Raw genomic sequence first — 23,057 nt, 5'->3', positions numbered from 1 at the left:
ATACATTTTATAGTTGGACAGCACATGGGCATGTTAATATCACCATAATACAATTCTGTACAAATGCCATCCTATCCCAATAGTAAAAACACAGTCAAAGATGTTCTGTTGAGTTTGGGTAGGATATGTAAAGGAGAGTAAGTCGACGTTCCTTCCAAGGATACCTATACAAATGAAGTGTATATTACACTTTCATTGACTGTTAGGGTATCCTGAATTTGTACAATTTTAGTTCACTTGTTCGCCGTTGCGCCCTCCACAGTCGCTGTACATACCACCTCACGTTTTCACTTGCGCCGTCACAAGCCTTCACGAGCACTTGTGCACAGTATCCAACCGGTTACATACCATTTGATGTAACACAGCACACCCTTTCAGTTTGATCATATGATATTTAATATGTCAAATGTGTGAATATACCATTTTTGTTTGCAAACAAAATGTGGTTTCCTCCTTTTTTTCCCCGTTCTGGATTCATCCTTTAGTAACTTTTGGTACTAGTTATATTGTCTCTCTATTGACACCCCTTTGAGACATTGTTGTATATTACAAAAATGTTTGCCCTAGTTTAATTAGGGTATACGGGCTACCTCCTGTAGTCAGATATTAATATTGGCCCAGCATGTAGCATCTTGTCTTAGACGCTGACATATCTCAGCACAAGTCTTCGCAAGCACAGGCGGCTCCTTTGATGCTGACGCAAGCAGACATCGGTCCAGCATGACGCATATCTCGTCCTCTGCGCAGACACACTTCAGATCTATGCAAGCTCCTCTGGCTTCATTAATGACGATGCAGGACTTTGTTGGCAGTCATCGACTCCACTGCTGCAGGACACATTTCGATGCCAGACCTCGCATCGCACTCCTCGCCGACGGTTCCTCAAGGCCGGCCTGCGCAGCTCGATACAAGGACCTCACATCTCGATTCTCAGGCCACAAGGTACTTTTCAGAGTTCAGTCCTGTGTCTAGCCCGGACACCATCACAGTCAGCATGAACCTGTGACTTGGACCCAGTCTACCATGAACAGATAAATACACGGTTGGTGCTTTTTGGTTCTAAGTGCTTGATTTCTACAAAACCTTTAAAATTGCTTATCTCTGGTTCTACTAATTGGATTTATGTTGTTTTGGTGTCAAATAATTAATGCACAAAACAAAACACTTAATTGAAGGGTCCTAGGGCAAGTTTAACGACCCAATCTAGATACATACCCCAGTATACAACACTTATAACACATAAAGTATCTAGGAGTCAGACAAAAATGTAACTCGACTGTGGACACAGACCTCAACACAATAGGCAGATACAGTGGAGACCCAAAAGTGCAACCAAGTGTGACATATGTGCTCCAAGCTAAAACTCAAGGGCATGGGTGAATATTCCCATCAGTAGCCGCTCTGTACCGCCCTTTTAACATCATGTGGGTTCTCCTTGCCCAGGAGACAAAGAACACAACCTGCAGATAATCTCACTGCTGTGTTAGTACCTTAACAAAATGTGTTCTCAAAAAGGGTGGTGTGGTGAAAAGTTATTAATATAGATGGCCACTGAATAAGCAGTGCAAAAAAGTGAAAAAGAATCAGTGAAAAAGATTAAAATTGGATCAACTGAGTAGATATTTGAGTTTAATGTTATCTCTCAATTCTCCAAATCTAAAAATTAACGTGAATGAACAGATTTAACAGAATATCTGTGAGCAATAATGGTCACAGATATTCTGTTAAATTTGTTCATTCACGTTATTAGCTTGGTAGATTGGAGTGAGGTAGATTGAACTGGGGTAGACTGGAGTGGAGTAGATAAGGGAAGATTAGAGGGGGCAGACTGGAGGGGGTAGATAGGAGTAGGGTATATTGGGGTAGAGTGGACTGGGATAGATTGGGGAAGGGTGGAGTGGGGGGGCTGGGGTAGATTGGAGTAGAGTGGGGTAGACTGGAGTGTAGTCGAGTTTGAGTAGCTGCACTATACAAGCCCCTGATTGATTGATTGGTTTGATTTATTGGAGTAGAGTATGGTACATTGGAATGGGGTTGATTGGGTGGATTACAGTAGGGTAGAATGGAATGGTGTCGTGTTGGTTTCGAGTGGAGTAGATTAGGGTGGAGTGGAGTGTGGTAGATTGATATAGATTTGAGTGGAGTAGAGTGGGGTAGATTGGTGTGAAGTAGATTGAAGTGGGGTAGATTGAATTGGGGTAGATTGGGTGAAGTGGGGTAGATTGGGGTGGAGTGGGGCAGAGCCGAGTGGGGTAGAGAGGAGTGGGATATATTGGGGTAGATTGGAGTGAAGTTGGGTAGATTGGGGAAGAGTGGAGTGCAGTAGATTAAGGTAGACTGGGGTGTAGTGGGGTAGAGAGGAGTAGATTAGAGTGGAGTGGGGTAGATTAGGGTGGAGTTTGGTAGATTAGAGTGAAAGAGATAAGAGTTTTGTACTTTGTGGAGTGAGGTAGATTGGAGTGGAGTAGATTGGAGTGGTGTGGGTTAGATTGGGATGGGATGGGGCAGATTGGGATGGGGTGGATTGGAGTGGGATAGGGTACATTCGATTGGGATGGAGAGAGATGGGGTAGAGTGGGTTAGATTGAACTGGAGTGAGTTGATTTGGGTGGCATGTGATAGATTGGAATGGAGTGGAGTAGGATAAACTGGAGTGAGGTAGATTGGAGTGGGAAAGATTAGGTGAATTTTAGTAGGGTAGTATAGAATGGGGTAGATTAGGGTAGTTTGGAGAGGGTAGTGTGGAGAGGGGAAGATTAGGGTGGAGTAGATTGAGGGAGAGTGACAGATTGCAGTGGAGTAGACTGGAGTAGAGTAGATTGGGGTAGATTGAATTGGGGTAGAATGGGTGAAGTGGAGTAGATTGGGGTGGAGTACAGTGGAGTGGGGTAGAGTGGAGTGGGGTATAATGGGGTAGAGTAGGGTAGACTGGAGAAGAGTAAAATTCAGTGGACTGGGGTAGACTGGAGTGGAATTGGGTTGTTTGGAGTATGGTAGATTATAGTGGGGTAGACAGAGGCGGAGAGGAGTAGATTGCAGTAGAGTGGGTAGATTAGGATGGAGTAGGGTAGAATGTAGTGGTGCAGATTGGAGTGGGATAGATAGGAGTGGGGTAGTTTGGAGGGGGGAAGATTGGGTTAGGGTGGAGTAGATTGGGGTAGACTGGAGTAGGGTAGATTGAAGTGGGTCTGATTGAATTGGGTAGATTGGAGGAGGGTAGTTTGGGGTGGGTGTGGTAGGGTAGATTGGGGTGGAGTGGGTAGATTGGGGCGGCATGTGGTAGACTGAAGTGAAGTGGAATGGGGTAGATTGGGTAGAGTGGAATGGAGTGTGCTAGATTGGGGTAGAGTAGAATTGGGTAGTTTGGAGAGGGTAGATTTAAATGGGGTAGATTGGAGTAGAGTGGAGTTTGGTAGACTGGAATGGAGTAGTGTGGAGTAGAGTTGGATAGATTGGAGTGGAGTCGAGATTGGGGTGAGACAGACAGAGGTGGAGTGGGGTATATTAGAGGGGACTGGGGTAGATTAGGTGGATTAGAGTATGGTAGATTAGAATTACGTGGGGTAGATTAGAGGGGGAGATTGGAGTGGGGTAGATTGAAAATTGATGGTTGGAGTGGAGTGGTTTGCGGTAAATTACAGTGGGGTAGATTGGGGTGGAGTAGGGTAGAGTAGAGGGGTAGATTGTAGTAGGGTAGATTGGGTTGGGTATATTGGGGTGGCGTGGGTGGGGTGGATTGGAGTAGGTGGAGTGAGTTAGATTGTAGTGGAGTGTGGCAGAGTCAAATGGGTAGATTCGAGTGGAGTGGGGTGGGGTGGATTGTGATAGACTGTATTGGAGTAGGTTGTGGTGTATGGAGTGGTGTAGTGGGGTAGATTAGAGTGGAGAGGAGTTGGATAGATTTTAGTGGGGTTTGGAATAAAGTGGGGCAAATTGGAGTGGAGTGGGGTAAATTGGACTGTGGCAGACTGGAGTGGAGTGGATTGGAGTACATTGGAGTGTGGCAGGTTGGAGTGGAGTTGGGTAGACTGGGATCGTTTGGAGCAGCAGGGTAGATTTGAGTGGAGTGCAGTAGATTGGTGTGGGATGGGGTAGACTGGGGTGGGGCTGACTGGATTAGATTGAGTGGAGTGGATTAGAGTGAAGTGGAGTAGACTGGAGTGGGGTAGAGTGAAGTAGATTATAGTGGAGTGGGGTAGATTGGATCGGAGTGGATTGGGGTAGATTGGAGTGGAATGGGGTAGACTGGGTGGAGTGGGGTAGGTTGGGGTGGAGTAGATTAGATTGGGGCAGATTGCAGCGGGGTGGAGTGGGGTAGATCGGGGTACATTGGAGTGGAGTGAGGTAGATTTAAGTGGGGTATGTGGAGGGGTGTGGTGTGGAGGGGTGTAGAGTGGAGTGCAGTAGATTGGTGTGGGATGGGGTAGACTGGGGTGGGGCTGACTGGATTAGATTGAGTGGAGTGGATTAGAGTGAAGTGGAGTAGACTGGAGTGGGGTAGAGTGAAGTAGATTATAGTGGAGTGGGGTAGATTGGATCGGAGTGGATTGGGGTAGATTGGAGTGGAATGGGGTAGACTGGGTGGAGTGGGGTAGGTTGGGGTGGAGTAGATTAGATTGGGGCAGATTGCAGCGGGGTGGAGTGGGGTAGATCGGGGTACATTGGAGTGGAGTGAGGTAGATTTAAGTGGGGTATGTGGAGGGGTGTGGTGTGGAGGGGTGTAGAGTGGAGTGCAGTAGATTGGTGTGGGATGGGGTAGACTGGGGTGGGGCTGACTGGATTAGATTGAGTGGAGTGGATTAGAGTGAAGTGGAGTAGACTGGAGTGGGGTAGAGTGAAGTAGATTATAGTGGAGTGGGGTAGATTGGATCGGAGTGGATTGGGGTAGATTGGAGTGGAATGGGGTAGACTGGGTGGAGTGGGGTAGGTTGGGGTGGAGTAGATTAGATTGGGGCAGATTGCAGCGGGGTGGAGTGGGGTAGATCGGGGTACATTGGAGTGGAGTGAGGTAGATTTAAGTGGGGTATGTGGAGGGGTGTGGTGTGGAGGGGTGTAGAGTGGAGTGGCATGTTGTGGGCTGGAGTGAGTGGCCTAGATTGGAGTGTTGTGGTGTCAAGTGCTGTGACGTGTCGTAGAGTGTCGTAGAGTGTCTTAGAGCAGAGGGGTGTAGAGTGAAGTGTCTTAGAATGGATGGCATGGCATAGAGAAGAGTGGAGTGGCGTAGTGTGAAGTATGCATAGAGTGGTAGCGCACTGCCATTATAGAAAACACATTTTCAATTGAAATGAGGTTTACATCTGCACCGAAATACGGTTTCACTGCACACAAACGATAAATGTGTGCAAATGTCATCACCTAGTGTATTGATGTGTTTTCATCATATTCAAATATTTGTTTCCACCTCACTTTAGAATTACAAAAAACATGGGCTTCAATTGAACTAATTATGATATATTCTGAAACACCCGCAGTTTATTTTGTTGTTGTGTGCTACAAAAAGAAAGATCACACCCTCTCCTCTTACATGGATATTCAGCAGGATTGTCATATAAATTCTCTCACTTTGAAGTCAGAGATGGAAAATTAAAAACAAAGCTCCAGGAGAGCTTGACATTTCACCTCGGTCTTTGAATGCACAGCAAATATGACAAGATCAGAACAAGAATGAAATGCCTGTTAACAGAAAGCGAGTTAGTGGAAGAATACAGTAAACAAAGATTGGGCAACGAGAGGGACAAACTCAAGCTGGACAGCCTAAACCAAATAAAGCAAACACATTGAAAGCAGAAAATATGAATTACAAACTACAAAACCAATGGTAAGCAATGGGGAGAATGCATTCCTAGTTAAGGTTTCTGAATGTACTCAAGAAGTATTTAGCAAACCGGACATCTGCGCTGTCTGACAGGCTGCGACCTAAAAAGGGAATATTATTCTAGCAAGGAATAGACTGTGGAGCTCTTAAGAAATACTGAGCTGAGAACGATCACTTACTAGATGTTGCCTGGAATATAAAACTTCAGATGCATTTGTAACTGTTCAGATATAAAACAAGAGCAACCCATGGTAGAATACCACTAGAGTAATAACGTGCAAAAAATGCAAATTACTTAATGAACAAATGGAAGATGACATCCTGGATCACTTTCTAATGCTAATCATTTATTTGTTAAGGAAGAATTGCAATTAAATTAAATGTAAGAGTTGTCATATTCTATCCCCTTCAATAAAAATTTCAGATTTTACATACTTACCGGAGTTAAATCTGCCATTGCTGTCTTTTTCTTCAACACAATAATGGTCCACAAAACCCTCCGCCAACTCCGAATTAAGGAAGGGAAATCCTATTGTGCAATAAAATATATATTAATTATCGTGCTCTCCTTGATGTGGTTGGAAAGATCTTTGCACAGAGTATTTTGAAAAACATGCAGTCTTGGACCATGAAGAAAGATATTATTCTTATGAGCAAACTGGCTTCAGACCTAACTGCTTAGTAACTAAGAATATTGCTAAAACCGATTGTAGACCAATATGTAGTTACCAGAAGTCAAATCGTCTTTGCTACTTTTATTATTAAAGATTTGTCACCACTGATAAAAATGCAAAATGCCCTACAACAAGGCTGCCTACTAGATCCTCTTTTTTTTATCTATATCGTCAAGATTTGCAAACTCAGTTTTTAAATCTGAAAAATGTCCTGCTGTAACTACATACTGGATGTATGCCTTTCTGAAAGGTCGAACTCGGTCAGCCTTCACCTTGAACGCTCTCAACCTAATTTGCAGAGTTCCACAAGGATCCTCACTGTGGTTCACTTTATTCAAGGCCTACATGACCCCACTCACCAGCATCATACGCGCCTATGCATCTTGGAGATCCAAGGTGGTCATGTAGTCTCCTGCTGCTAGAAGATGCAGTATTTCCTGAAGTGACAACATCCTGAATGTTAACTTTTTCAAATATTTGTTTAGGGCCCGGAGATCTAGAATCGGACGCCATTCTCCGGACTTTTTCTTGATTAGGAAAAATCTGGAGTAAAATCCCATTCCCCTCATATTCTGAGGTACTCTCTCGATTGCTCCTTTCTGTAGCATCAAATTGATTTGGGCAAATTGCTCCTCCAGGTGAGCTGGAGGTGGGCCTTTTGGAGGGACATTCGGAGGAAAATGGTCGAATTCTAAGGCGTGGCCCCTGGCTATAATATCCAGGACCCACCTGTCTGATGTTATCGATAGCCAATTTGAGTAAAACTTTGATATCTGTCCTCCAAGTTTTCTTCGAGAGTGGGGTAGTAGTGGTGGCAGGTGACGGGTCTCATTGGCGCTTATCCTTTCCGCGGTAGGTAGTTTTTCCCCTGTTCTGGGAATAATTAGTTTTTCTCTGGCCGTAGGTTTGATAGCGCGGAGTCTGATAGCGCTGATTTCCTTGTCTGTAGGAAGATTGTTGTGAGTGTCCACCTCTGTTTGAGAACGATCCACGTCCTCTCGCTCCTCGAAAGGGCGGCTTGCGAAATTGATGTGTACCCAAGGATTTCGCCGTTTCTGTATCCTTCTTTATTGTTTGTAAGGCTTCTTCAACTTGCGGGCCAAACAGGAATTCACCATCATAGGGCCCATCTAATACCTTAGATTGTACCTCCTGACGGAAAGAAGTAGATCGCAGCCACCCTTGCCTACGCAAGACAGCAGCACCAGCTAGCTGCCGGAAACCAGTTGAGGCGACGTCAAAGGCTGAATCAATAATCTCCTCTGAGATTCTTTGTCCTTCCTGTAAGATCTTCTGCGTTTCAGATTTAGAAGGCTCAGGAAGGAGGTCTATGTACGGAGCTATGTCCGACCACATCTGCCGGTCATACCTGCCCAGTATGGCTAAAGAATTAGCAGCCCGGACTGTGGTAGCTGCCATCGTTGAAACTCGTTTTCCAATGGCATCCAGGCGCCTGCCATCTCTGTCCGGTGGGGCTACAACTGGAGATGCAGGGTTTCTAGCTCTTTTTTGCGCCGCCTGGATGATAACTGAGTCCAGTTTCGGTTGTCCTATAAGGCACGCAGGTGTCTTTCCAGGAGCCCTGTACTTTTTCTCAATGCGTCGCAAGACCGGAGGAATGGATGCTGGACTGTGGTAGCTGCCATCGTTGAAACTCGTTTTCCAATGGCATCCAGGCGCCTGCCATCTCTGTCCGGTGGGGCTACAACTGGAGATGCAGGGTTTCTAGCTCTTTTTTGCGCCGCCTGGATGATAACTGAGTCCAGTTTCGGTTGTCCTATAAGGCACGCAGGTGTCTTTCCAGGAGCCCTGTACTTTTTCTCAATGCGTCGCAAGACCGGAGGAATGGATGCTGGAGTAGACATTACCGTCATACCTTCCTTCCAGATAAAGTCAATGATCAGTATGGATTTGACTTGTTTTCTAGGCTGGTCTTTAAAATCGTAAAAAAAACATTCTTGCTCCGTTTGCTCCATATCAATATGGAAACGCTTAGTAGCCCGTTCCATCAAGAGGTGGAAACCACCCACGTCTACTGGTGGTGAGTCCGAGGTAGGCTGAGGTGATGGAGATGGAGTTTGCACCTGATATTCATCCCACTCCGACATATCATCCACTTCGCCTTCCTCTCTCTGGTCATCTTCATCAGAAAGTTGTTGATCTTCAGGCTGAGTGGTGGCCGAGGTGGAGGAGATCTTGGCGGTTGAACGCCTGGTATAGGTGCTTCTGTAGCAGGTGTAGAAGGCACCGAGACTGTAGATGCTGATGGTGGGAACCGTTTGTAGTAGTCACCAACATGTATTGGAGATTGGTGAGCAATGCGATCGGCACCTGCGTGGCAGGGACATCTGTTACAGGGGACAGCGTATGTTCAGGTGATTGCTGATCATCATCGTCGTCTTGGTACTTGATATTTAACTCGGACGGACTAGTTGCTGTACCAAAAGTTTCCCCAATGTCCGAGTCCTCTTCGCTATGTTCAGAATCCAGAAATTTATCAGGCACCTGCAGAGGTATCTTTTGTGGAGAAATATGCAGGGGTGAGAGCTCCACAGTCGACCCACGCTTTTGAAAAGATTGTTTGGGTGTCAGAAAAACCGTAGAAGGTGACCAGACTTGTAAAGCGGTGCAAGAGGATAGTTGCGGCGTCAACGTTGGAACCACTGAAGGGTTCGTTACAATGGATTTAGCTGTGGACGAGGTCGTCGTTGACGTGGACAATGAAGGGTCCGTCGACGGTGTTGGTGTCGTCGGCGATATAGACTTCGTCGACGTGCCAGGCTTCGTCGACGGGACAGACTTCGTCGACGGAAGAGAAGGCGTCGACGAAGATGTCGTCGACACTCTCGTCGACGGGATCGTCTTTAGATGAGTCGACGACGATGCACCGACGACGGCAGAAGAAAGCTGCGCCGTCGACGAGAGAGGTCTGACAGAAACATAGACCATAGTAGGCGAAGAAGCCGCCGTCGACATGATCATATGAGGCTTAGGAGATGAAAATGTTACCGTCGACGTAGATGTAGCGTCGATGGAGATCCTCGTCGACGAAGGAGTTGAAGATGGCGCCGTCGACGACAGTGGAGGAATCTGAGGCAAATTCTTCTCAGAAGACAGAGGCAATTTCCTGGAAGATTTTATAGGGGGTGTAGATGGTCCCTCCTTCTCCTTGACTGGGAGAGTAGCCTTGCTAGTAGAAGGCTTGTCATACCCCTTAGATGGCAGACGTTTCTTAGCCACCTTAGCCTCAGGATATGTTAACCCCTCAGTCGCAGGCCTCTTCCTAGAGGTTGAAGTAGAACCAGAGGCAATACTGCCCACCTCAGACGCAGGATTATCAGAAGTCTTGAGCCTTTGTAGCCACAAAAGCAGGCGACCTTCTCTATCCTAAGGGTCTTTTGAGGGAAGGTTCTACAAATTTTACAGTCCTTGACCTGATGATCAGGATAAAGGCAGTATATGCACTTTTTGTGGGGATCCTCTTTAAAAAGCCGGAGCTTACCACAAGAGTCACAAGCTCTAAATAAAGATCTCTTAGAAGACATACTTGAAAAGAAGAATCCAAACTGGAAAAAGAGAAGAAAACTGAGCAGAGCTCAGGGAGACTCCCTTCACACGACGTGCGGTAGAAAATCTGAGAGCCTGAGCCTCTGGGGAGAACCTTCTGGTGGGTGCTGTCGCCTGATTGGCTGTTGTTTGGACTATACAAAATGACTAGGATAGTCATGAGTGTGGAAGTTTTTTCTCCTGTAGCTTAGGCTACTTTACTTCCTGGTTGGGAATTACTGTTTTTTTCCTATGTTATTATGGCATATTATTGCTTTTTTATGTACCGTGGGACTCCCATTCCGACGACGGGGAATGATTCAGGCATGTGAATCTATGAAAGACACCCATAATACTGGAGAATCTTAGTACCAGTTGTTTGCTAATGGTTTCTAATAATTTTCAATTTTTGTACAGGAAGGAGCCGATTTTTTTCTTGTTGGTAAGGCGATGGAACATCCTTACTGCCAAGAATGTGGTCCCCCCACCACATTTACATGTGGACAAATATTAGGGTTAATTTCGGCAGAGACTACTATGTCTCTGCTGGGATGAATCCCCTCTGAAGGCCTGTGGGAGTCAGCGCGGTCAGAGAAATGGCTACATGTCTGCCTGCCCAATTTCTATGGGTGGACATGTAATCTTTTTTACTGTTCCTTACCGCCAGGTAAAAACTAGGTGATAAAAAACAGTAAAAACAATTAGAATGCTCCCCCCACCATTGAAGAGGCCTCCTATGGCGAGGGGAGCATTCATTTTTTCTTTTCAAAAAGAAAACCGGGATTTTTGTTTTGAAAAGAAGAAAAGAATACTGTTTGCTCCAGAGCTGCGTCCTTCCAATGCAGCCCTGTAGGAAACCGTAAAATGCATTGTCAGGAACAGCCGTGATGGCGGTCCTTGCCAATGCCTTTATAAATAATGACCGTAAAAAATTTAAAATAATAAATAAATAAATAAATAAATAAATAATTATCAGCTAGGCGGTGATTTATAAATTTGGCGGGCGGAGCAGTCTCGGCCTGGCAGACGTAAAATCCTCTGCCAGGCCAAGTGAGATTACTCTGCCAGCCAGGAAACAGATAGGGTGCACAGGGCAATAGTTTAGGAAAGTCAGAATTAGGACCTAATATCGTGGCTCCAAAGCTGACTGTTATTAACAACTTGTCCGTTCTTTCTTGCTTAGGCAGGAACGAGTGTTGAGCTATCTGCCTTGTATATGTGATTCCACAGCAGACAGGTTTATGAAATTCAAATGAAAGTAATGAAATATATCAGTGAAATGGCAAATACACTAAAGACAAAAGGGCTACATATAGGAGGCAAGAGAAAATGAGACCACAAGCGAGAAAGTTTAAATTCAACATTTCAGGCTGCGCAGGACTTAATCGAATATCAGTGTAGTAAACCCCTGCCAGGCGTGGGGCTAGGGCTATGGCATGCATGCATTTTTGCAATGCTGCAGACATTAGTAATATTATTGCACAGGGAACAGGTTCCTCGTGCCTGCTCATGTACTGCTTCGCCAGCAAGATCTCTGATGCAAAGGCAACAGATGGCTGTGAGTAAATGGTGCCTTGCTGCTCTACAATCTGAACCCACTGCCACAGTGCACAACACTCACGAAAAATCATGTGGGGTATTCAAAGCTTCATACTAGCAGAAATGCTTTAAATCCTGTGCCAACTTCTGGCGACTGATATGTTAAGGGAGTACCACTCAAATTAAGACAACATTAGGAATGTTACACTTCAGCGGTGTACCGCTGAGATGTGACTGAGCAGCACAATCTCACATTGAGGCGAATGCTGGATCTGTCCAGACATGACCTCAGTGGAGTGAGTTGTTCAGGAGATTCAGTCTTAGAATGAACACACATTTACTCACTTGTGGGGCTACCCGTGCTATCTTCTCTTTCCGAGCTGTCATCAATTACATTGTAGGGATCATCCTCTTCTTTAATGCTGAATGAAACAACTGGTCGGATATCTACATGGTCTGTTGCATAAAAAGAAAAGAAAAGTGACTTGAGCATAGCTATAAAATACCACCTTGCCACTAACTCCCAGTAATATTCTCATTGCCTACAATGTATCCAATAGGTTTTCTGTAAAATCACTTTAAACCATCACTATTGCAGTTACTTTCTAGCAAACTATCCTGATCCATTATTAAAAGCTTTAGAAAACTTAAACTTACAACCTGGTCTTACGTCAGAGTCTCTTCTAAAATGATTGACTAGTTTCTGCAAACTATGTAAATTTACCTTCCATTCAGCTATCTTCCTTTTCTATTTGCTGTGTCTTCCACCTTTTTAATTTTCACAGTGCACTAGCAAATTCAGAATTCACCATCTAATCGAATCTGAAGCAAGCCTAGTCTTTTCACTTGATCTGTTAGTCTTTTCACTTGATCTGTTTAACATTTCAATCTCATATGGGCCTCTTCTATTATATGTACCCCAGTGGTACTCAACTATTATTTTTTCGTTAAAACGCTGTCTATTTTTATCCTGGCTAACATTAGTCATTATCTTTACTTAGTACGTTATTAGTAGCTCACTCACTTTCCTATGCAGATTCAAATCTGAAAGACAAATTGTCGTCACATGAATCCTGAGCTCTCTGAAAACTTTTCTAGCTGCTTGAAGCTTTCTTAAATTGCAAACTTGTTTTATCGGGTAAGTCAGGAAAAAAGGAATTCCGCTCAATCAAAGATCCATATTGACGGGGCTCTTACCCTTAAACATGAGTATCACATGGACTTATTGTTTGAACAGACAGCCAGTCCTTGGTTCATATAACCTCAGGCTTCAGGATCCACACAGCTGTTGTCCAGATCCTAAAGCAACCTTGTGTATCTAATGTAGTTTAACAAAGAAGGCCCAAGGTTGTCAGACCCGAATAATCGTATTCTTCCCTCGCATTCCAGGGTCCCTTCAGACAGGGAATTTAGGACTGCAGTCTTCTGGCTTAATGGGCAACATTCAATTCTAACAGACTATGGCTAGTTATCACTACCTCTTTAGTAGCCTGTGACTCCCAAGGCTGATATCCATCTCCGACCAGGACATCTTTGAAACAGTCTCATTAACATACGTATCCCTACGACACTATTTACTAGGCCAGAAACTCTCCTTTGAAAGATAGTTTGCTAAGAAAAACATCAAACCTGTGTCCCACATTTCTGCATACAGTTGTCTCAGTAATATCTCCTATTTAAATGGGGGATTTCTAACCCTTAGCAGAGCAAACCATAGCCACAAGCATCACAGTATCATAGAGCAGTGCATCTCCATCAGATTAAGGTGCCTTGCCAGCCTCATTGAAAATATGGTTTGTTTAAACCAACCATCTTGATGAGGCCTAAATGGATTGAGCCAAGTTATGGATACAACCCAGTTAGCATTGACTGCATTACAGGGAGGTTGGTCTTTTTTATGCATTCTCCAGCTCTTTTATGAAACCAGGATAAGTGGTATGTGTAGAGAACTAGGAAATGAATGTAGACAATATTCTGCAAGCCAGAATCATGTTGTGCCTTCACAGCACCGCCATTAGACATTCGTTCAGAATGCAAGTCATTAAACAACTTGCCTTAGGGGGGTGCTGGATTTTGGTATAGGTTAATTTACTAGTCCAACTCCAGTCTGCGCAACTGTAGGGAAGGTGTTGGGCTTTAAATCCAACACTATTCCACCAATGTGCCCCTCTAAAGCAAGTTGTTCTAACAACTTGCCTGCTGAACGAATGCGTACTAAAGACGCGTTTGTTCTATTGCTGGCGCTGTGAATTCCGGCTTCGTTCTAAAGGGCGTTTCCCCTAGGAAAGACGTCACTTCTACTTCGTCTCAAAGTGACCTCACTTAAGACCAAAAATATAGATGGTGGCATTTAAACATAATTTGAGAGATTCTCGTGGTTGGTCACAAATACCCCACTAGCTTATGCTCTACAGTCCTTTTTTCCTAACGTTAGGCCTTACAAAGCATTCACTTCTTGTAACTGCTACTGTTGATGGCACCTCTTCTGAGGAGGGCCGCTCAAGGAATTGTACCAGCCAAGTAAATGGCGAGGCCCATTTGTAATTTACCTGAGTTCGGGCCAGTGGTGCCTTCTTCGTCTTCTGCACATTGCTTTTCCATTGAGCTCGACTCAAAATCTTGATTCATATGCAATCCAGTGCCAAAATTTAAAATCTGGTCTCCTGTTGCACAAAAAGATTGCATAGTGAATCTTGTTATTACACACATTGACAAAAAAAGTTTGTGACTTAAAATCTTTGATTTTATGAGTTGAGACATACAGCATAAATAAATGGCTGAACGAACAACATTTTCTTTTGGTTTTACATTTTATTTTTATTCGAGCAACAGCATAACAAACGCAGCTGGAATCATAACAGAAACGTTCCACAAATATATTCCCATACAACCCCAACCAATTAACAATAAAAAAACACTACAACTCCATGCTTTACTGTTTATAATGTGTTTTTGAAGTTTGTCCTGGAATAGGTCTCATCTAATAGACCTACCAGGTTTGTGATTAGCTCTGGGGGCACTGAACATGGTAGAAGAGGAAAAAAAGAACAACATCATAATTCACTTTCAATAAGAGAGAACCACCACATGTCTATCCACTATCAATACTGGCTGGATCCCTTCCGGCTATGTGTGTGGACAATCAGCCTAGTTCCAATGCTGGAGTTTAAATTAGGACAAGAAAACATCCTACACTTATTGTGTCTTTGTCCAGATTTGGAAGCTGAAAGAAAAACTATACTTAAGAAACTATTTAATAAATGTGGTGTAAGGACATGTAGGCAGGCCTTAATGGCAAGTTTAAATCCAGATGATCAACCAATTAATTCAGCATTCGTCAAATTCCTTTGTGTTGTACAAAAAAGGAAGAGGCTTGTGATTAACTTACGGATTGTGTGAATATGAAGCTACATAATTAACTTTAAAAATAACCTTAAATGATTGATTATTATAGCACCTAATGTGTAAGGTAAATGCCTAAGTTTTAGGAAATTAATTAAACGTACGGATTGTTTTATAATTTTAAATTTGTTAATGTTTTAGCTGCTTTTTGTAAGATTTTAATTAATCAAACAAATAAAATAAATTTGAATTTGATTTGGAGTTTAAGGTATTTGCAACGGAGGGTATGTCAACCATCCTCGCCTTCTATGACACGCATTCTGGAGTCCTTCTTTGCATTTGAAAAGTCCTTTCCTACCTCAGGTGACATAAAAGAGTGGATTTTCTTGCCTTCCACCCTTGCAATCTAGCGGGGAGATACGGGGAGGCCTCTAATCCCATAGATTTTCTGGAACTTTTTCAGAAGCGCTAGGATAATCAGTGGTTACTAGGCTATGCTTGGAACAATGAGCACCTTTTACCTCTGGAGATCTGGGGGCTTAACCTTACTGATGGGCCTAAAACTGAGCACCACATTTATCCGCTCCTTCAGCACTTGATTCTCAGGGTAATAAAGTCAAGCAGTCCAAGGCTTACTCAAGAAGGTGAAGTGCAGTAGTGGAGTTTTGGAGCAGAAACTCGGAAATCTGTGATGGAATAATAAGTCAATAAATCACTGCCCAGATAATTATTTTACTTAATAGAAAAAGTACTTTAATTTTAGCAAACAGTTAAATAGCACACAGAAAATCAGTTGGTCCTGGGGATTTGCTACTGTTCTGAGATTACATGCCCTGAACCAGGTTATAAAAGCACACATTAAATAAGCCCTGGCAAAGCCTGTAAGTCTAACTTGCATTCTTTGATGTAAGACAGGCCTAATGGCTTTTCTTTGGCTTTAATGTGCAAACAAACGTAAGCATTATTAGCGTAACTGTGCTACTGGGATATAGTGGTGCAAGGGCCATGATTAGGGTTGTAGGGATATGAGCAGTCCGTTTGTGTTTTTATTTATTTATTTATTTATGCATTTTTATATAGCGCGGACTTTACCCGAAGGCATCAGAGCGCTTCACAATAGGAACAGAAATGAAACATAATGAGAAACATTACACAAGAACAGATTACAAAAGCATAGCAGTGTTGCACCACCTCTTGCATTTGCTGTACTCCTGGAAAATAATACACATTGGAGTCCCAATGTTCCTGCTGCTTTCAAACAAACATTTACTAATGCAAGAAGTATTGCCTTATCCAATCCGCTCTCCAAAACGGGAGCGTCATCAAAAACTATCCAGTGTTATGGAGAGATGGCTGGCTTAGCATGCCCATTACATAAATTCACTTGCACTGGTTCCTCTCTTCTGAGTTGGCTTTAATGTAACATATACCAGGTTATTCACATTAGTAATACCATGGCAGTCAACAGTGTGCTTCGAATTAACGTTATAAAGCCACAACCACCATTATGATAGTGTCATGCATAGCCACAATATATCATAAATTATCACCAAAATGGAGGAGGTAGTGTTGCAGCAGGTGTGAGAGCCATGGGTTCTTACAGTATTTAATTCCCTAACACTTCCTTAGGTCATCGGAGGGCTGAGGGGCCTTCCCCTGTACCCCTGAAATCTGTGCATGCCGCTTGATAGTCCGGCTTTAGATGTCCTGTTTTTTATTCCCTATGGGAAAGGTTCCCGCCCCCAATCGCTGCCAGGGTTCTTTTTCTCTTCATTTTATTTTTTTATTACAAGTTATATTAGGTTTTGTTGCACATATTTCTCCTTTACGGGAATGGCCCTGTATGCCGTACAGTTATCATGTGCCTAGCAATGAAGCTACTGAGCGGAGCATATGGGCACACATGTAGACCGCTGTGACATAACACACTGATATAATATAATTACCTACAGCTGATACATTATAAATTGCAAGGTTGATATGTAATGTGATATCTGTGCAGTGTTGCAATACAAACAAGTTTAAAAAAAAACAGTTCCCTAGGTGTCAAAATACGGCAAGAATTATCACAATACCGGCAAGGATAACATCATCCCAGGGTTATCATTATCCCAGGGTCAGGCACCATTGTGCAGCAAATACACACAATGGGCCAAGAATGATCACAAAACTGCCAGGGCTGTCATTATGCCATGATGGGCATCACTGCCCCATGGAAGAGCGCAATAAGTCAAGAATTACCACATTTTGTCAGGACCAGTATAATTCCAGCAATAGGCACCACAAATGCCCCCTAATTTGTCAGAAATTACTAGCATTATGCCATAGCAAGCATGTTTCCAAGGGTAGACAACATGCCATGGCTGCTTTCAAGTTGCCAAGAAATACAGCCATTGTGCAAAGGTTAGCATCTGGCCATGGGTGAGTAACTTGCCAAGGATGCCCAGAAGCTTGTAAGGAATTACCACCACTGCCCCAGAGCCAGAAGGGTATCAGGAGTGGGGAAGGAGCACTATCCCATGAATGTAAATGTAAATGTAAATGTAAATGTAAATGTGGGATACTTGTAAAGCGCACTGTTACTCTACCCGAGTGTCCTGGCGCTGTAGACCGCTGGGGAACCCGTCCTGGTTTTCCCTGTGAGATGGTCCCTTTCTGGGTATCTCCAGGGTGAAACCAGGCATCCCCGGCGTCTGTGGGGGGCCGTTGTAGAAATGAGGCAAGCTTAATGCCCAGAGTTACCGAGTGTGTTCCCTGGTTAGAGTAGGCACTGAGGTGAGAATTATCGAGTCCGTTGACCCTGGTCCAAGACCCTGCCGCGTCGGGAATTGAACCCTGGTCCCGGGCCGTTCTCTGCTTACAGGTCTGCCGCCTCTAACCAGTGAGCCACACCTCTCCACTGAATGCTACAGGTTGTGAAGATTTACCACCATTATGCAAAGGCAGCTTCCACAATTGTTTTGCTAGGTGTGCACTTTGTGATAACATTTTGGTTAGGGATAGTCAGGGAGAAACAAATTAAATTCCTGCACAACATAAGATGCAAATACAAACACAAATAGAATTTGAGCATTCTTAAATAGAAACCCATGATAAAACAAGGCATAGAATGCACAACCCACGATACATAGGTGCCTGACCTAAAAGAATACATCAACACTAAAGACAAGTGGTAAGTGGTAGAAATTATTTCCACGGACAGAATACCCACGACGATTTAGACAGAATATGAATCTCTGACTTTAGAAAGTGTTTCCATCTTAAACATACCTCGTGATGGGAGGACACTGAGTAGTGGGACATAATGAAGGAAAAGCAAATACAAAGGAATATGTCCAAGGAGACAGAGGTAAGAGAAATAGAGCCCTACGTGAGAATACACAGGTTAGAGTAATAAGCGTTCTCTCACACTCGAGTTTTAAGGTCTTGCCTGTTACAGCCACGCGCGGTGGCTTGCAAGACAATGTATTTACTTAAGGGGAATTAGAGCCTGCCCATTACTTACCATTGGTTGGCTTCATCATTATTCTCTTTTCCTTGCTTATTTGGTCATCGTATGCCGTCTTCACGTCTTCTTCGTGTGTTTGTCCCTCCCATGGAGCATGGTGGAAGTACTGCTTCCTTGCCTAGTGTCCTTCGACTGCTCATGCTTTTGGAGTTACTTTTTTCTTTTAGTTGCAGCACTCGATAAGAGCGGAGGGTTTGCAGGCCCTCTCCCTCTCCTCTCGCACTCTGAGTTGTTGCTTGCCCTGTCCCCCTCCTGTGTTTTTGCTAGTGCCCGTTATCCAGTCACAAAAAAGCGCTATAACGCAACCAGCACTGCTAGCGTCATATCCTAATAAATTACTTGTTATGTGTACTGCGGTTCCAAAATGGCTGAAATATTCTCATATGAATGAGAGCGTATGCTTCTTCCCTTTATTTCAATGTAAGAAGCGACAATGCCATTTTCTGTGGTAATCGGGTGGCCCTGGCATCTCTTTTCTCTTTGGGGGCTTCCATTGGATCTGACGGTCCGACTTTTAGTTAAGATGGTGACTCCTAGTGACTACTGTACACTGTTCTCCAAGAGAAGAGGTTGAGTTGCAAGATGGACTACTCCCACAAACGTATACATCTTGGAAATCCCGTAGGTTGATTCCAGAACGTGAATGACAACCCAGCGGCCCAATTCTTGAAACAGGCTTATCCAAATAAGGCAATGGCTTATATGAATTGACCTAAAGCCCCTTTCTGAATGCGTATAAGAAATCTCGCCCAGATAGCTAAAACTGTCGTCCGAACGAAAACGCATTCTTAAGCCCCGAATGCTTGGGGTTTAACATTTCGATTCCCCCTATCTCCCCACCCAAGCAGCAGACACACACTAAACTGAACACTGTCACGTTTTCAATGCTTCAAGCTCCTTTAGTGTAGCTGGCCAGGTGTCTGCAAGGATCATTTCACTCCACAGTCTTGGTTGCACACTGTACATCTTTAGTCCAGCGCATGGTTATCTCCTGCAGAGTGTGGTCAGCAGAGGTGCTGCATCTGGCCATGTGCTCATTTGCACATGTTTTTCAGATGACTGGCAGCAGAGGACTTTGCCCTGGCATGATGGTCTTCTAGTCAGCCCTCCGCCAGCATGGATATGCACAGGTGCGCACCTTAAAGCCAGTTGAGGAGTGGATGTTTCAGAAACAGGTAACTAGGCCCTACATACTTGCCATTTGGAGAGAGCAAAGTTTTCCTTGGGGGATGTTCTCAAGCCCAAAAGTTATGCCCAACACCCAAACAAATGAGGAGCTTAGTCCAGATAACAGTGGTGAACCTGCTGTTGCGTTGAACTGATTCCAGTATTAATTTGTTGTAGCACCATGTTGTCACAGACGCTGCTTCTTGGTGTGAAACAAAAAACGCTAACTACGGTTACGAGGTTTCGTAGTGCCTACTTTGTCACATAACTTCTTTTATGCCTCTATCTTTTAGGCACACTTTGCTGTTACTGGTCCCTTGCCACACGGCTTATTGGACTGGGACAGGGAGTTCACGCGTAGCAAATGCAAGCTGAGGCTTAGTGAGTGATAATGCAGAAAACTGCCTATAAAAATGAATCAATACTAATACTAATCTGGCTCAGATTTCAACATGAAACGAGCAGTGCAGTGGGCTCCGTCCCCCTCAAGGTAGTTTCATGGCAGCTGTCCTTGGCAGGATGTAACATCTCCAGGTTGCTGGTCCCAAACCTGGTGAAGGGAATTCACAGTCAGTGACTCCAAGGCTTGAGAACACAAGTCTTTTCAAGTGTATATTGGCACTGGTCAATGAGAACTCCTGGCACCCCGGGCATGGGCTTCTGCCCCAAACTTAGATCATGTTTGCAGCCATTCGCAGTGTATTTCACAGGTGGCATTATAGGACCAGTTTCAGGCAATTCCTGTTTTTCAAACATTCCTCCCAAACTGGTCAAGTCACAGTCTTCGCCCTCTGGCTTCAGCAGAAAAAATGAGTAGAGGAGGGAGTTTCTTCTCATGTGAACCTAAACAAACCGTGCTCAACCTGTTAGGGGTAACACCCCTGGGAAAGAACAGAGCAAGAGGTAATGTAATGGCTGTCCATATACTTCAAGTTGTCCTAGGTTCTGGCACAGTTAAAAGGCCAGCATGCATTCTTTGGAGGAGCACTGAATTTCACATTGCTGTTCGGTACGCTCACTCCAACCTCTATCTTATGCACCATTTCCACACAGGAGATCCAAAATATATTTGTGTGCTGCAGCAGGTAAATACAACACGTTTCATGCTCATCCTATTATATGTAAATATACATACATAAACTAAATGCACAAATTATATCCACATGGATGAAGGGAAGGAACTAGTTGCAGGGCACTGGCAGACAATATAAAACAGGAGAGGCCAGTAGGTGCAGTCAACAGGTAAAAGGCTTGTCCTGCAGAAATAATAAGTGACTGTCATCACTGTCAGTCCTCAACAGCCTCGCGAGCGGACAGTAGTCCCAGACAAAAAGGGTAGAGTAATGGGGCAGCACATGATGTGCTCATCCAGACCACAGAGGTCAGCTTAGGTTGCATTCCTGATAGTGGGTCCTAGGCATAGCAGAATGATTGCTTGCTTTGAGGCCAAAAATAAAAAATGCTTGGAGACATGCTACATGAGAAACTCCTGGCAGGGATGGACGTTCTCTGAAGCCATGCCGGGGAACTTCCCTGTCTCAACAGATTACCTCCTCCCCCGCCAGGTCTTAATGTGTGGGATCTAATCCACTATTGGAGAAGTGTAATCATCAGACTGGGAAAACGATCTGAAAAGTTTGTCTGTATTCCTGTGCTGTAACCCTGCATCATGTTTCACAGTGAAGTCCAAATCCTGCAAAGAGAAAGATCACTGGAGAAATGTGGTAAACTCTCCTTTCTCCTTTTCAACCATCAGCCATGTGAGGGGTTATTGGCATGTCTAGACCACAAATTTGATACTGAAAAAGCAAGACCTGAAGCGCCCAAAGGTTCACACTGTGGCAAAGTACTCCTTTTCAATGGCAGCCCAGTTCTGATCTCTAGTCCACAACTTGTGGCTGATGAAGACAATCAATTGCTCCCTACCATCCTCATTGAATTTGACGAGGACCGTCCCAACTCCTTTCTCTAAAGCATCCATCTGCACAAAAACTTTTGACTGTAGTAAGAGGTCTCAGGAGTGGTGAACCTTCAAGGTCAGGGCTTTAACAAGGGTAACTCGCATCCCACAGTATCCAGAGAGGGCTAATAAAACTCTCCTTTGGGCCTGAGTGATTGAACCTCACAATCAAGGACTACCAGTAGTTTCTCCTGCAAGGGCTGACTCTTTCTATTCCCATCTGGGTGTCCAAGATAGACTACATGACTTACCTGGCACTTCATACCCCTGATGGTCAGTTTGGACCCCTGCATCCACATCAGCATCAGCTCAAGATGTTTCAGATTGTCCCTCCATGAATTTCTAAAGACAGCACTGTTGTCCAGATAGTCCATGCAGAACTCTTCCAGGTCAGACAACACAAAGTGGACCAGATCCTTGTAGGTGGCAAGAGCATTCGTGAGCCCAACAGGCATGACCCGGATCTGAAACAGGCCCTCTGGGATGGAGAATAGAGTTTTCACCTTGGCACCATGTGCCCGTGCAATCTGCCGGTTACCACTGCACCAATCAAATGAACTTAGGCACTTAGCTGCACCCAATCTGTCCACCAGCTACAGCACAGATAAGATGTTCACTGGAAAGACAGTGATAGGGCTGTGAGATAAATCATTAGGTAAACGAATCTACCCATAACTTATAGAGCTCACAGGAACAAATTCGAAGGGTAGACTTTGTGGCCAAACCATGTTATCAATGCAGGTGTGATGTTGTACACAGTGGGTTCCAAACCTTGATGTTCTGCCAGAGCACTCTGACGCGAAAGACGATCTTTCCAGCTCTGTCATCCTGCTCGTGGAAGGGATTATGATGAAAAAAGATACATTGCAACACTTTGTATGAAATAGCTGATATCAGACCCCTCATGTACAACATGATGTGGGATTATAAATATAATTTAGGAAGATGGCATGGGGAGATAGCTCAGGGTGTTCTCCCAGGAGCACTAGTCCAAGTACAATGATTTTGCACACTACACAGATTGGTCAAATGAGAAATTGCCAGCTTTTTGGATACTACACAGCTTGTTTGGTGTGTATTTCTTTGTAGATTCTATAAAAGCTCATATAGATACAGTGCCGTTCTGAAACCGCCTGAAGACTTCACCCACAGTGGACCTTTACTTAATAAAGCAAAGTAAAATCAGAAACAGACTCTACTGTGGCCTACTGAGCATAATACAATTAAATAATTCTGGCCTTCAAAGCTCCATTCAACACTTAGTGAAACAAGCAGTGTAATAGGGGTAAATGAAACCTTTACACCGACTACTTCAACTGATTGACCTATAATTCAACCTGATCAATACATTACAGCTGAATTAGCATTCTGCAGGAACCAGATCAAACATACAACTCATTTATGGGAAGCGAGGAAACTTATTATGGGTTCCTCAAATTTTATTGAAACAAATTAAATCTTGAAACATGAAAATTATATTCTGAAATAAACCAATTCAGTTTCCAT

At 44.0% G+C, this 23,057-nt stretch overlaps 1 protein-coding gene across 1 annotated transcript in view; it reads right to left on the bottom strand.

Annotated features, from left to right (window-relative positions):
• Positions 1 to 23,057, bottom strand: part of LOC144761665 (uncharacterized) — a 166,501-nt gene that overhangs the window by 39,385 nt on the left and 104,059 nt on the right. Inside the window, exons 5-7 of the mRNA XM_078646950.1 lie at positions 14,124 to 14,237; positions 11,920 to 12,030; positions 6,255 to 6,344 (exon numbers count right to left, since the gene is read on the bottom strand). Coding sequence (XP_078503076.1) covers positions 6,255 to 6,344; positions 11,920 to 12,030; positions 14,124 to 14,237 — 315 coding nt within the window. The remainder of the gene's footprint in view (positions 1 to 6,254; positions 6,345 to 11,919; positions 12,031 to 14,123; positions 14,238 to 23,057) is intronic.

This window comes from Lissotriton helveticus, chromosome 6 (genome assembly GCF_964261635.1).
Source record: "Lissotriton helveticus chromosome 6, aLisHel1.1, whole genome shotgun sequence".
Classification (NCBI taxonomy): Eukaryota; Metazoa; Chordata; class Amphibia; order Caudata; family Salamandridae; genus Lissotriton; species Lissotriton helveticus.
Note: the sequence above shows the minus strand (reverse complement) of the source record. Positions and strands in the feature narration are given on the sequence as shown.